Source organism: Thunnus maccoyii, chromosome 17, assembly GCF_910596095.1.
Source record: "Thunnus maccoyii chromosome 17, fThuMac1.1, whole genome shotgun sequence".
NCBI lineage: Eukaryota > Metazoa > Chordata > Actinopteri > Scombriformes > Scombridae > Thunnus > Thunnus maccoyii.
In genome coordinates this window covers 5,628,810-5,645,011 of record NC_056549.1, presented here as the reverse complement: position 1 = coordinate 5,645,011, position 16,202 = coordinate 5,628,810, and the positions used below count along the sequence as shown (strand labels likewise).

Sequence of the window (16,202 nt, the reverse complement as noted above, 5' to 3'; positions counted from 1 at the left end):
AAATTTACCTTCTTTCTTTCTTTCCCTACTTTTATTTTTATGTAAAGCACACTGAGTTTTCCTCTGTGTATGAAATGCATTATATGAATAAGGCTTGTCTTGCCTTGCAAAATACTTGGAAGAGGGATTTTTTTTTGTGTGTGTGTGCCTAAGCTCTGTTTGATAACACATTCCTGTTGGCTGCCGTCAGCGTGCAGATTCACTGCAAGTGATATCATGAGCGGGTCGATCCTGAACACAGGGGAGGTGATGTCATTCGTAACAGAGATCCTCCTGGACGATAAGAGGCTCTGTCTGCACAACAACTATCACGGGCAAATGCAACCACACAAGAACTTTTTTTTTTTTTTTTAACTGTCAGAGATGTGCAGCTAATTTTACTCAAGTAATACTTAAAGTTATATGTAGAAACCTGTCTTTGCTCTTTTAAAATCATCTACGTTTGATAGTTTAGAGGACATTGTTTTAATCTTACATACTAAAGTGAAATAAAGTAAAGGCCATAAATGCAAGTTTTATGTCACATTCAGTCAAAACAAGCAAATCACATTCACATTGCAGCTAATTTCAGATGTTGTCAGCTCATCAGTGTGGTTTACATTAATTTCAGTACATTAAGAAAAGCTTTTTTATATTTTTTTCGTTCTCTTGGAAGCTGCCCCTCGAGAACCTTCTGCCGGCTATGTCAACAAACCATGAAACAAACTACAGTAGCAGGATTTCACTACTTCTTCTGGTTCTTTACTGAAAGGTCAACTTCTCAAATACATCTGTACATGTTTGAGCCAAAATACAATCCGAAATATGAGAGTGGACAACCTTAGCAACAACCATAGCAACCAAGGCTGCAGAACAGATGGCCATATAAGGTCATGTGCGACAAGCGGACATCAGCTTGTCACCAAGGTAGAAATAAATGTCACAAACGAAGCGTTCAGAGCAGATAAAGCCCTGGACTTTGACTTGCAGGCAGCATTTCTACATACGTTAAAGTTTTGGGACTTTGACCACAGATATCTGACATCATAACAGTATATAAATAACAGAAAATCACAAAAAGCAGAATATGCCTACTTAAAAGGATGGTTACTTCTAACCCTGTGGCTGCTAGGCTCCGGGATCAGGGCCTCCCAGTCTGGTAGGGGCAAATGTGGTTCCCGAGGTTGGGATTTCAACCAGTAAACCATGTCTGTCTTCAGAAAAATGTAGGTTTGATTCTCTGTAATTTTACAGTGGTGGACAATTCTGATTCAAGTTCGGTTGCAGCCTTAACAAAATCCCATTTTTACTCCCTAGACAGTCAACAACAAATGTGCCTCCTCGGTGTCAAAGCGTTGTTGTTGACTCGTCTGTTCAGAATGTTAATAAGGACGGTAATTATTGTGACTGTAATTAGCTTGAGATCAGCATCTCCTGGTGTGATGTGTTTGCTGTGGGTTTTTATGAGCATTTAGGTCTCTCTTTTCTCTCACTAAGAGGCTTCTGTCAGCAGGGAGGCTATGAATAGACCCGAACACAGAGAGGCTTTCTGCAGAGCCATCATCTGCCAACTGGGTTATAATGACAGATAGTCTGAGTCCTGAGAGCAAGACGAGCAATCTGAGTCTTATGTTTGAGGGATATGTTCATCTAGAAGCAGTGGTGGAAGAAGTATTCAGATGCTTTCAGTAAAAGTACCAATATAGCAACATAAAAATACTCCATGGAGTAAAAGTCCTGCATGAAAAGTCCCTCTACAGTAAAAGTACATAAGTATTATGAGCTGGATGTAGTTAAAGTATTGCAGTAAAAGTACATAAGTATTATGAGCTGGATGTAGTTAAAGTATTGCAGTAAAAGTACATAAGTATTATGAGCTGGATGTAGTTAAAGTATTGCAGTAAAAGTAGTGGTTTAGTACCATCTTTTATTTGACAAAGTGTTGAGTTTTTAAACAATTTATTTGTTTGTTTCCCACACTGTGGCTATTTGTCAATCATTTTATGCAGTATTATATCTCCACCAGTGGAGGAGCAGTGAGGAGATGGGTGAAGTAAATGAGGGCATAACAGCAATACGTTGTTCTTTACTGTTGAAACTCAAGAAAAAGACAAATTATAAAACATTAATAACAGGCCAGGCAGCCTGTCTGAAGGTGAAGTTTGCTCCTTATGACGCTTTATCATTTATACAACAAATTACATCTGCATGTTGTCATTTTCTTTATCCCAATTTCCTCAAAACCACAAGCTTTATCACTGGAATCTAAATGGAGCATTTCTTAGAGGCTTTTATCTCAGAAACTTGCAGAGCCACATCTCAGAAATTACAGGGAGCCAAGAAAAGTGCAAGTATCAAATCCACAAAACACAAGCAATAAATGTACAAAGTGCTCTTGCGTCCTGGTGATATTTATGTCAAACATGTATTTGGAATAATGAAGAGCAGTGATAGAAAGCCTCTGCATCTGTAAGCTCTTTGCACTGCTCATATTTGGCTCATTTAGGAGCCTCTGCGATGCAAACCGCAGCCCTCCTCGCTGTCTGAAGCTATGATCTCACACACATACAATTCAGCTGCTATGGAGAATTTATATCCTTGTCCTTTCCCTTTGCACGATACAGGGGGATTATAATGAGAAAGGCCGTGCAAGTCTGGCATTGTCCTCTCCATAACAAAAACTCTCGCCTTGCATTGTTGCCTCGTTTCCATGGAAACACTGCTGGCTGCAAGACGTGAGAGTGGTCACTTGGATCAAGATGGATTTTAGGCAAAGGATGAGAAACAGAGCAAAAAAATTAATGTTTGAACTTCATGTGTTATGTCATACCTGCTGCCCAGTCATCCCTCCTTCCCTGAGGGGAAAAAACCAGGGAGGAAGAGCCCCCCCTCACCCCCCCCACTTGAACCCCTCCTCCTCAGTGTCCAAACAAGGGCAGCGCCTCTCTGCGCCATATATGGAGGGCTGGATGACATCACCAGCCAGCAGAGCAGTGCTGTTTAGCACAACATCCACCTTTCATTGTCCACTGATGACATGTTTGGAATGTGATGGCTAATTCCCCGCGGAGCCGGGGCCCCTCCTTCCTTCCCTTTCTGACCCTTTGAGTCTCAGCAGCAGCAGCAGCAGCAGTTTGGCTCCTGCTCAGCCGAAAAAAAACTCTCTCAGATATGGATCAACCTGCCCGGCATCCCAACTTGTTGGTAAGTTGAGCAGAGTTTCAAGGGGAGAAGTTTTTGGACACAGGAGGAGCAGACTGTAAAGGTTGACCACTGTAGAGTTTTGATTAAAACTTACAGAACATTTGTTGCAGTGCTGGTTGTGTATTTTGGAGTCTGATGTGACTGTGCTTGCCACATATTAAAGGCAAACTGCTGCAGATTTCTCTCAGACACAGACTCCCGCAGAGATTAGTTAAACATCTACCAACAGGAGCATTAACTCAGACAGGCTGAGTTCTCAGAACTTGGTTGGCAGTGCTTCTTGTTGTTGCTTTGGATGTGTTGATGCAGAAGTTTAAATCATTGACAGTGTAAATACATTATCAACATGTCTGTGAAGATTCTCAATCGTCCAGGACATCTAGAGGTACTACAGTATGTCAAGGTAACTGGATGTGCTTTTTTCGTCATATCTATCTTCTAAAGACGTGTTTAGACAGAATACAAGACGTTTCAAATTCGATTGTGATTGCATACAAAGTCAAGGCATGAGTGGGTGTGATTAGATGCAAATTCGCCAAGGTGCAGCGAGGTGAGGTGAAGACGTGTTGAGAAAGTTTGTGCTTTATGAAACTACTTGTAAACTTACAGACACAGGAGGCTAAAACATAAAGAACTGGAATTCCTAATGAGTTTGAGTTGTCACACAAACACACTCATATATCTTATCAATTTGTCCATCTGTCCATCCTGAGGTTTCTTCCATTTTTTCCCCATTAAAGTTGGGAGTTTTCCTTATCTGACCTTATCTCGGTCTAAGGAATATACAGATTGCAAGGCCCCTTGAGGCAGTTTTGTGATCTGTGACATTGGGCCATATGAATAAAATTTGACTGTACTGACTGTAATCAACACTCCACAAATGGTTGGTGCTTTACTTTCACTCTAGCTTACTGCTGGTTGTTTGTGAGGTTAATAAACACAGAGACGACAGTGAATTTGGGTGAAAAATGCAAATGCAAATTAGCTTTGTTTCCTGTCTGAACACACCTGCAGATTAGAAAGCGTCAAATTTACAAATTAAATGATAAACCACGTTGCCTTAAAGGTGCAGTGTGTAGGATTTAGTGGCATCTAGTGGTGAGGCTGCAGATTGCAACCAACCGAATACTCCAACATTGAATTAAACCAACAGTTTAAGCATGCATACTTCACGGAGTAATTGCCTGATGTGCAGAGATGAGAAAGTAGGCAGCATTTGAACTTCTCTCGCAAGCTCTGTTTGCATTCTTCACACAACTACTACTCGTGTGAACAACTGAGAGCAACACCACAAATGCCCTATGATGGCTGGCTTTTCAAATGTGTTTGGACAAAGCATAAACACTTTTGCCTTTAGATGTGGTCGGACAACACTTTGTACAAACTACTTTGTTTCAAGCATACCCCAGCTTTAGTACTTGTAGATGTAAAACCATTACAGTTTTTACTCAAGTCTGCAAAAAAACAAAACAGATTTAGCACCTGTGATCAGTGCTCTTAGTAGACTCAAGATAGACTGACTAACAACCCTCGAATCAACAGTTCTTGCTAAAGAAAATGTGCTGTGTATGGTAGGTGTAACTCCTTCCGTATGATAGCTACAAGTGTTTCCCATGGGATTTTATTTTTAACAGCCTGGAAATGTCTTTGAAGCAGCGCCCTGACCATCATGGAACCCACTGAAATCCATATAAATGCAATTCTATTATGGGTATTGTCAGCTTCCCAAGGCATTGACTATTCTTGATGTGTCAGTTATTAATGCAGAAATTACTAATTCCCAAAAACTTTTAACTAAATACACTTGCGTATTAATGTATTTCCTAACTTGCAGCTGCCATTCCTCCATCTACTGCACTCTGGACAGGACAGGGTAAGCTTTATCAAAGAGAATCACATGTGTTCAGACCCAAATCTGCTTCTCTTTTTATTTCCTTTGTTCCCTCACTTATCCTGCTGCTGCCATTTATTTTCAGGGGTCTGATCTGAGAGATCTGAGAGATGCAACACAATTTAGTCATCAACTGTCATGGAAGAAACTTTGTTGTATGAGGATGTGCCAGTGCTTGATAATATTTAAGAACTATTCATGTTCTGCATCCAATTATTCATTGTTTGTTTGTTAGCATATTTCACAACATTTGGTGCAGAAATGATTCAGGATTGGTGTCATCTGGATTGAAACAAATGTGTTAGATATTAACTTTCTCTTTTTGTATCTGCCTCTATCTGTTTCTTAGACTCAAAAGACTGCTGGAGCAGGAAAAGGCCTACCAGGCTCGTAAAGACAAAGACCACAGCAAGCGGCTGGAGAAGGTCAGAGCAGAGTTGGTGAAGCTCAAGTCCTTTGCCCTGATGTTGGTGGATGAGCGGCAGCTGCACATTGAGCAGATCGACCAGCAGAGCCAGAAGATCCAAGACCTCACTCAGAAGCTGCAAGAGAAAGAGCAGCGCCTAGTGGCGGTCAACGACACCGCAAAGGAGGACAGCCAGAAGGTCCTCAAGCTGGAGGCCGAGCTGGAGCACAGAGCGGCCAAGTTCACGCAGGAGCACGAAGAGATGACCGCCAAACTGACCAACCAAGAGTCCCAAAGCCGCCAGCTCAGACTGAAGCTGGCCGGACTGTCACACAAGATTGAAGAGCTGGAAGAAAGCAACAAGGCGCTGCAGAAATCAGATGAGGACCTGCAGGAGCTGCGGGAAAAGATCAGCAAAGGGGAGTGCGGGAACTCGTCTCTCATGGCCGAGCTGGAGAATCTGAGGAAGAGAGTGCTAGAGATGGAGGGTAAAGATGTGGAGATAACCAAAACAGAGTCTCAGTGCAGGGAGCTCAGGAAGAGGCTACAGGAGGAGGAAAACCACAGTAAGGAGCTGAGGCTGGAGGTGGAAAAACTACAGAAAAGAATGGCTGAACTGGAAAAACTGGAGGGGGCTTTCAACAGGAGCAAAATGGATTGCTCTCAGCTTCATACTAACCTGGAAAAGGAGAAACGTGTTATGAAGGATCTGGCCAGCGAGCTCGAGATGGTAAAAATTCGGTTGAAAGAACTAGAGTCCTCAGAGTCAAAGTTTGAAAAGGCAGAGATGATCCTTAAAGATGATCTTATGAAGCTGAAGTCCTTCACAGTTATACTGGTAGACGAAAGAAAAAACATGGCAGAGAGACTTAAACAGGAAGAACAGAAAAGTGATGATTTAAGTAAGATGTTCAAAGCAGAGCAAGGCAAAGTCACAGAGGTCACAGAGAAGCTGATAGAGGAGAGCAAAAAACTTCTCAAATTCAAATCTGAGATGGAGGTCAAAGTGACGACTCTTACTAAAGAGAAAGATGAGTTGAAAACTAAACTTGCAAGTGAGGAGGAAAAGTGTAGGGAGCTGAATACGAAGTTATGTGGGATGAAAATAAGAGTGGACGGACTAGAAGAGACAGAAAAGAAAAGGGCTAATAAAGACGAAAACAGAAATCAAGATGAGGACAACAAAGTAAAAGAACTCTCGCTAGAAATCGAAAGACTCAAGAGCAGGCTCAAACAACTCGAGGTGGTCGAAGGGGATTTAATGAAAACAGAGGACGAGTATGATCTACTGGAGAAGAAGTTCAGGACAGAGCAGGACAAGGCAAACAACCTTTCTAAGCTACTGGAGGAAATGAAAAGTCAGATTGCCAGGAACAAAGCAATAGAAAAAGGCGAAGTCATGAGTACGGAGGCTGAGCTGAGAATTCGCTGCAAGATGGAGGAGGCCAAAACCAGAGAGCTGCGGGTGGACGTCCAGGCCCTGAAGGAGAAAATCCATGAGCTGATGAACAAGGAGGACCGGCTCTCCCAGCTGCAGGTGGATTACTCTGTCCTCCAGAAGAGGTTCATGGAGGAGGAGGAGAAGAAGAAGAGCATGAGTCAAGAAGTGGCCAGCCTTACCAAGGAACTGGAGGCCTCCAAGCGATACAGTCGTGCCATGAGGCCGAGTATGAACGGTAGAAGAATGATGGATGTTCCTGTTACCTCCACAGCAGTACAGACAGATGTTGTTGCCAGTGAGCCCGCTGAGGATGACACAGCAGCAGGCTTTATCCGAAAATCAGTCCTCGAGGAGAACCACTTAATGAGCAATCTGAGACAGCGAGGTCTTAAAAAGCCGACAGTTCTGGAGCGATACCCTCCAGCATCGGCAGAACTCGGGGCGAGAAAATCCTGGATACCCTGGATGAAAAAGAAAGATGCTATCACACTCACTCAGATCCCTCCTGAGAAGACATTGCTCCATCCACCGGAGATGACCATGTCTCCAAAGCCAGGTCAGCCGCTGCACATCCGCGTGACGCCTGATCACGAGAACAGCACCGCCACTTTGGAGATCACCAGCCCTCGAGCTGAGGATTTCTTCTCCAGCACCACCATCATCCCGACTCTCGGCCTTCAGAAACCTCGAATCACAATCGTCCCTAAGCCCACAACTGTGACTTCAAAAGCCAAAGCCTGCGATGTGCCGGGAGGTCTTGATCGAGCCAAATCTCCAGTGACGATAACCACCATCTCCAGAGCCAAGAGTCCGGAGAAGACTAACGGCAGCGGCTCTGACAGCCCTCAGTCGCCGGTGTCCATCATCACAGTCAGCACCACTCCTGTGGCTGAAGCATGTGCTTCACCTGAGCCTCATGAAATTACCACAGGTCGCACAGTGATCAAGATGACTCCGGAGAAGCAACTTGGGTCCCCAACTGTCAGAAAATACAACGGCAACAGCAACATCATTACGACAGAAGACAACAAGATACACATCCACCTGGGTCCGCAGTTTAAGCGGCCCTCTGAGGGATGCAGTAGTCCTTTGTTGATGCTGAGGCCTCTCAGTCTGAGCCCAGAAAGCAAAGAAATGCCGACGGGAACAGTACTCCGCTCGCCACGCCAACCCTCGTCGGGGAAGACGACTCCGAGCAAAATGACAAGCAGCATAACGATAACACCCATCACCTCGGCAGCCTCCAGGCCAACACAATCTGTGGTGAGAGCTTTTGAGATTGTTACGCCTAATGTCCTCCATCTTTCTTTCTTTCTTCCTTCCTTTCTTTCTCTCTTTCTTCCTTCATTCCTTTCAGTTGTGACTCCACAAAACAAAGAAGCATAATAGATATTTTCTCCTTCATTTACGAACAAAAATATCTGAACAATGTTTCATGTTTTACGTTGCAGTTGCTTCTGAATTGTTTCAAAATGAAATCAGGTGGTGTGTGCTCCCTAGATAGCACTCTCTCCAGGTATAAAAACTGTAAATATAAATATATAACAATAAAATCTCACAGTATGAACCACACTAACAAACTGGAATGATCTGACATGCATCAGATTCCACTCTAGAGAATACGTTCTAAGGGTTGTGTATACACGAACAACAAATTTAACAACAGTACTGACAAATTCACTCATTTTAACGGGCAAGAAGTTTGACATTTTTCACTTTGAGCACGTTAAAGTTTACAGATACACAACCTTCGAACTCCCTTAATGTGACAAAAGCTGATGTTAGTTAATATGCAAGCAGCTCGACCCAAGTTAACCCCAACAGGCTGGTGTAAATGACCCCAGTAAGCATGGATTTGGTGATTTGGTGATCAAAGGTTAAATCTGGGCAAATTTAGTTGAAAATGAGTTTTTTTGGACATATAACTGTTTTTTCAACGTCATTTCAATGACTAAACTTTAGGGTCCTAAATACAAGTTGAAATATATTCATTTAAAAGTGTTTATTATCCAAAAGATGTTCAGGAAAAAAGGCACCTCTGTTATTGATCTTTTTTCGAGGAAATCTGGTGATGTGTTTCAGCATAAAGACTTCTTCAGCATGTGTGGCAGCAGTGAGCTCTCTCTTTATGAAGGACACATCATGTGATCACCAATCAACAGAAAACAGTTACACCTGAGAATAAAGGTCCTCTAAACTGTTGAATTGGCTTTTCAAAACTATCTAAACTGTTCTAATGAGGTCTTACTGTTATTGTATATTCAAACTGTGAATCACAGCTGTCAATCAGCACCCACACAGCAGACATTAAAACTACTATAAGTCTTTAAATCTTATTAATGGAGCAATAGAGGGCCTTATTAGAGGGCCTGAATTTAGAGATTGAGACCATAATGACTTTAAAAAATGACTGATTCAGTATTTCTAGAGAGAAGTTGAAGCTTTTTGAATGGGAGTCAGTTGGAGGATCTAGCGGCCATCAGTGGCACTTTAAGGTACTTCAGACTGAAGATGTGGTCGCCGCTGCTTGGGTGGAAGTAGCAGACCTCCTCTCAGGTGTACAGGTGTAGCTATTTTCTGTTGATTGGTGATCATATGCTGAGGAAGACTTTATGCCAAAACACGTCAGCAGATTTGTCAGCCTATTCATTGTGAGTAAATTCGTCTAAAAGACCAATACATAAGTTGACTGTTTTTACTGATTTTTAACTATAGAGTGCTGCCTTTTTTCCTGACTTTGTTCTGGAGAATATAGACACACACACACTTTGTTTAAAGGTAGGGCATCCAGCTGAATCGCACCTGATTCCTCTGATGAACTCATAGCTTTTTATACTTTGCACCTACCTGACAATTCTCCAAGAAGATTACCTATCATCGTATTTTTGTTGCTCATACTTTCAGCACTCGAGCCACTCTGACTTAAATGTCTGAGTTACAAGGGATAGCGATCTTTGTCCATGATCAGGGTTAATTGTAACCTTGACACCTACACATCTTTGACTTCCAAATCACCAAAACTATGGTTAAAGGGGTTTTCACCTTTATTTTAATTATATATAAGGATAAAGCTTTCTATTTTCTATATATTTCTTATTGTCAACAAATCTCATGTACAGAGCCAAATGTACAATCAATTGATCCACTAACAGGTATTGTGTGTGTATCCAAAGCCTGATATATCTTATTCCTCTGTGCTGTAGACCTCCGTTGTTGTGCAAAAACTATTAAAAACACATCAGTGAGTCACGTCGCTGCACTGGGTGACATGTTCCTTCATTATGAAGAGATTGGTCACGTTGTTTAGAAACTTTGTACTACATTGTACATTGGAAATTTCTCAAAGAACTTAAGTACAAAGTCAAGAGGTTGTGATATGTAGCTGGAAACAGAACTGCTTTCCTGCACGTGCTCAGAGGCGTCTGCTTTTACACAGATCTAATCTTTGAAAACGTGATCGCTGTTATTAGTCTTTGGAGCCGTTTCTAAACAAACTAATGTGACCAAACTTTTTATAATGAAGGAACATGTCACCGAGTGCAGCGGTGTGACTCACTGATGTGTTTTTAATAGTTTTTGGACAACAACGGAGGTCTACGGCACAGAGGAATAAGATATATCAGGCTTTGGATACACACACTTGTTAGTAGATCAATTCATTGTTGGTTTGGCTCTAAACATGAGATTTGTTGACAATAAAAAAAATATAGAAAATTGTCTACGTGGTTACACAAAAAAAACAGTGATGTATGTGTTTCGATGATCCAAATCCTCTCCTGTTTCCCTATGCTGTTTTGTCGTTTTTGTTTACAGCCCAGTTCGGATGTGCAGTCAGCTCGGAGCGCAGCCACACGGATCCCTGTGTCAAAAGGTATGAAACCGAGCAGCAAGGCGGTTCTGGGTGTCTCCACGGTGACGAGGTTAGATTCGCGGGCCGAGGGCCAGTCGATGAAAATCGAGCTGAGGAAGTCGATGGTGTGCGCCTCCGCCTCTGTGGTGGGAGGCAAGAGCTGAGAGCTGAACAAGCTGCCATGGCAACGACTCACGATTGAGTTTCCGATGCCAAATATGAGTTAAATCACCACCACATCAGAGCACACACACAACTGGGACAATACTTTATTTCATTCTGACCTTCCGTTTGCAAATTTACATGCTTTCAGGAAATATTTTATGTGATTTGAAGGCCAGGCTGTTACATTTTCCATGAAGCGTCTCTTTGCATGTGACAGCACTGCTTATTCTGAGTGTGTTTGATTAACTCCATCTAGGTGATCATTTGCTCCAGACTTTTTTTTTTTAAATCTCATCCTTCACATTTTTTCATAGCTTGTGTTTATTTCACCATTGCTTATGGAGGTTTCCAGTCACTGTGAATTGTTTGTGGAGTATGAAATTGTCATCATTTGTGACTAAATAAAAGCTATTTATCTCTGAACCAAGTATTGCATCGCTTTGTAGATTTTCATTTGTGTTTGTCTGTGTGTGAGCTTAAAAAAAGCGGGTGAGTATCAACTGGGAAACCTCCATAATATTAACCCATGCTGCTTCTGACAACTGAACAGCTATGAAAACTTAATGTGAAGATGTTCATACGTATCATGTGGTGTTTCGGTGGCCCTGAAAACATTGTGAAAACATTATCACATTCCAGTTAGAACAAGGTGGATGAAAGTCACAAAGCGAACAAACAGACAGTATTTGTGTTTAGTATTGAGCTGCTGCACCAAAATTCATAAATCTTGTTGACTTAATAGACTTTGGGGAATGATTAAAGTTTAATTTACTGATGTGAATGGGATCATTTAAACGGAAAATATTATTTAATGCCTTCAGGTCCTGCAGATAAACCCTTTTGCCAGAAAATATTCCCATAGATATGCTTTGTTTTTACTTCTTGGATATTGTTGCACAACCCTCAAAATTTCCATGTGTGCACTATATGGCCAAAAGTATGTGGACACCACAACATTACTCACAATATACTGTATAATTTTTGAGGTCTGGCATTGACTTGCTCTTATAAGAGCCTCCGCTCTCCTGGGAAGGCTTTCTAATACTTTTTGGCACTCAGCTGTAGGGATTTGCTCACATTCAGCCAAAAGAGCATCAAGGTCCGGCCTGCAGCCGGTTGCAATCCAGTTCATCCCAAAGGTGTCGGATGGGGTTAAGGTCAGGACTTTGTGCAGGCCAGTCAAGTTCATCCACATCAAACTGGCAAAACATTTCTTTATGGAGCTGCTTTCTGCACAAATTGTTGGAGGAACACTACTGTCTGTTGTGTAATTACGGGGCCCAAATAAGAAAAAACAGACCCAGATCAGAAGTACAGTAAATATGTGTCCACATTTGGCCAAATTGTGTATTGTAACCGTTTTAGGGTTTGAAATGAGGAGAGTAAATTCACATGTTACAGCAGCACAGAGTCAGACTGAAAGGTAAGAAAACAAATAACAATTTGGGCAAAATAAATAAAAAATAAAGCAAAAAATTAAAGAAATTAGAGAGGTGACATTAAAATAGCTAAATACGGTATATATATATGTGTGTGTGTGTATATGCCAATATTTGTGCAAAAAAAGTCCAATAGTGCAACTCGGGCAGCTGTGTGAACTACATATAGTATAAGTTAGTATATGTATAAATAATAAATACAACATACATAATAATAATAATAATATGATAAAGTATATAATATTATATATATGTGTAGTATATGTACACACACACTGTAATAATAGAATACTATGATGTACATCAATCAAAGCAAATAATATGGCATGTAGCATATAATACAATAATGCTAATGCTAATAATAATAATAATAATAATAACATTTATAATGATGATGTGGGAAACAGAGTGAGCATTATTCTTGTTGACTCAAGAAATGTCACATCTCATCACACATTAATCAATAAATATTTCCACAGTAGCAGCGTCTTAATGTTTTACTCACCGCAAACTGTTATTAAACACAAATCAATAAACCACAGTTATCTGCTGGAGCTATCAAGTTTTTTTTAAAGCAGAGCAGGGACCAAAACAAATGATCTGATCTAAATAAACTCTGCTGTCTTAACGAGCTTCTAATAACCAAACAGCCAAGACAATGAGAATGTTGGAAACACTGCTGATGTAAATAAACCAGAGATACGAGAGCAGACCAGCAGTAGCAAAGTCTGGACGAAGCATCTAGAAAACATGAAGAGAGTGTAAAACAGTGTCTTTGTTTCAGCTGCAGCATGTTCATCATGTCCTGAGGCTGCTGCACACAGATTAAAGTGGATCAAAAGCTGTTCCTGGAAACAACATCAGAGCCTGAACAGGATTATTAAAATCACCCCTGAGACGGATCTTTTTAAGCTAATATGAAGCTTAAGCTGTTATCTTCAGATAAACTTTTAAATACATTTTTGCACAGAAGGAGGACTGTGGATTTTATCCCCCATCACTTACATTGTAAGTTCATTATGAAAGGATCTTCTAATGGTCAGTATGAACAGGAAGAATGAAGCAAGAAAATGTTCAGTGTTCATTTGGGCTCCTGACTAAGTTTTAAGACAAATTTGAAAAATTGTGAACCTCCTCGTGTCCTTTAAAGGTGCAGTTCGTAGAATTTAGTGGCATCTGGTGGAACAGACTTGCCAGAAATGGAATATAATATTCATAAGTATGTTTTAATTAGTGTATAATCACCTGAAAATAAGAATTGTTGTGTGCCACCATGTTGCACCACCATGTTTCTACAGTAGTCCAGAATAGACAAACCATCATCATCCATCCTTTCGTCCACCGTAGGCTCTACTACAGGCCTAAAAGTGGAGGGTGAGGTGTATTTAATTGGTTGCAATCTGCAGCCTCACCACTAGATGCCACTAAGTCCAACACACTGGTCCTTTAAAGGTGCAGATAACAGATGAGACGATGGGCTCCTCTCATTTCTCTTTTTTGTGCCTCCTCATCTTCTCGTCTCCTCTCTCCTCCATCCTCCTGCTCGTGACCCAGAAATCAATCTCAGTGCGCCATGTTTAAGGATATCTCAATTCCTAAAATGCATCTCGAAGGAGAGAGGAGCGAGGAGAGAGGAGGCTTGCCGGAGGAGCTATGAGCGAGGATGCACAGGTGTATCCTTTGCGGAAGTTTTTTCGGCGGCACCCGTGCTGTGACGTATAAAAGAGGCGACACACAGCTGGAATACCATAAATAAAAAATAACAATGTATGACATCCGTACATTCTTGTCACATTATGCCACGTTATGATTTGAATTAAAAGTTAATATAGTTGTCATGAACACTGTTACGCTCATCTGACAGAGACCATAAAACGCCTGTTGCCTTGAATCCTCTCTCCTCATGTCTCTTCCTCGCCTCCTCCGCTCGCAACTCAGGTGGGAGGGACTAAGATGCAAGGAGAGGAGGCGAGGAAAGGAATCGAGGATGTACAAACTGAGGAATGAGAAGAGGGGTATCATGTGGACATCCTTCTGTTGTCATTTTTTTCTTTGCCACAGGTTTGCTGATGGACATCATCTCAATAAACAGCCGACGCTGAGCTGAGATCTCTGATGTCACGAGAAGAAATCTGAAGGTGTCTGATGGGAGACTTAAAGCTCCAGGACGAACAGCGAAGCACCTCATGGATGCTGAGTCACCACACTGCCCGCCTCACAGCAATAATAATAATACAGTTCAGTGTGAAGTGAAAGAATCATGTCAGGCTACATTGTGCTGCCTCCCTCTTCATGTCCAGTTCTAAATTGTTTCTCAAATTTTGAGACATATCTGATTCTTATGTGAAACAAAACAACCCACATACAGTATGTGCATGAACAAACTAAAAGATCCCCACCAGACAGGCTTTAAAACTGCATCTGATGTGGTTTTAAAAGTTCAATTATTGCATCTAATTAGAAATTTGTAACCCGTACATACTGTTGAGGTCAAATTTGATCCATTTTTACAGTTGAGAGCAGTAAAAACACCCTAAACACCTTTTTTTAGCCTGGAATTTTATGACTTTTCCTTAAAGTGACCCAAATATATACAAATAAATACAAAAATGGAAATATTTCACATTTTTTCTTGATTTCTGTGCAGCTGATACACATTTTTGTACATAGAGGGTGTTCCAAGTTAAATTTGACTCGTATTTATTCAAAAAGTAAAACATCACCATTCAAAAAAAGTTGCATTATTCACATTCAATAAAATTAATTGAAATCATAATTATGTTCTCCTGTTTTAGGTAACATGAGGCCATAATATAGTGTGATTGTGAATATTTTTTCTCCTTAAACAAATATTGTAAATCCTGAAGAACAAACTCTCTCTGCTCTCTGAAAGCTTCATTAATGATTAATCACCCATTTATTAATGATTGATTTGAACAGATTTGTTGTTCTGAAATTTGGCATAAAGACTAATTATGAGTGGATACTGTGAAGGGTCAGAATATTAACTGTATGTAAGGGTTAAAATAACATCTAGTCCTTCTCCCTTGAAAAATCCAGTCTCCTACATCACTGAAAAGTCACGTACTGGACCTCGACAGCCAATCGTGGTCCAGTATGCGAGCTAGCTGTGATGTAACAAATCATGCTCGCAGGATTTAAGGTGAGAAACTTTCCTCCTTCAGCAGATGAATGTGGAAACAAACTCTGCACATACATCATTCAGCATAGAGAAGAGAACTGAAGGAACAAGAAGAAAAACATGTTTTTTTGAGTGGAGGAGGGCTTTAAGATGCATAAGTTAAACCAAAAAGCACATCTGGATCGTCATATAAACTGGATACAAGCAAGACAAAGATAAAACTTCACAGTGGAGGCTGAGCTGAGGGGTGGCTGGATGAGGTCTGTAGCACTTCTCCTTCTCTTTTAGGATCGTTAATATATGTATTTGTGGGGCATGAAAGTGTTAAAATTTGCGTTTGAGCTTGTTTAAATTTGAACAGAAAGTTAAAGCTGAATTTAGAAAATGTTTTTGAAAGTTGCTGAATTACATAAGTGAACTGAAAGTAGGAATGGTAAATGAGGGATGTGTCAGTTTAAAATGTTTTGATGGTATAATAAACATAAGAGTACATGTATTCAATGATCCAAATTGTTAAGACACACGTACCTAAATATAAACATGTTATTTGAAGTTTTTCTGTTTTCTTTTCTTTCAGAAAAGCCCCCATGACAGAGAATGACTGTGGCTTTAAATACACATTGTTTTAGGTTCATGTGATGTCTGACAGCCAGTTAAAATAAGACTATTAACACTGGAAATAAAG

General features: G+C 40.8%; 1 protein-coding gene across 2 annotated transcripts in view; it reads left to right on the top strand.

Annotated features, from left to right (window-relative positions):
• The window catches only part of LOC121882478 (filamin-A-interacting protein 1), a 48,566-nt gene extending 33,626 nt beyond the window's left edge, over positions 1-14,940 (top strand). The window contains exons 5-7 of one of the 2 annotated variants that reach the window (XM_042390763.1): positions 5,424-8,184; positions 10,735-10,792; positions 14,437-14,940. In XM_042390763.1, coding sequence (XP_042246697.1) covers positions 5,424-8,184; positions 10,735-10,792; positions 14,437-14,477 — 2,860 coding nt within the window. In that variant the 3' untranslated portion in view covers positions 14,478-14,940. Of the gene's footprint in view, positions 1-5,423; positions 8,185-10,734; positions 11,365-14,436 lie in introns of those variants that run through there. The other variant, XM_042390762.1, reaches the window with a different exon arrangement.
• The last annotated feature ends 1,262 nt before the right edge of the window (positions 14,941-16,202 follow it).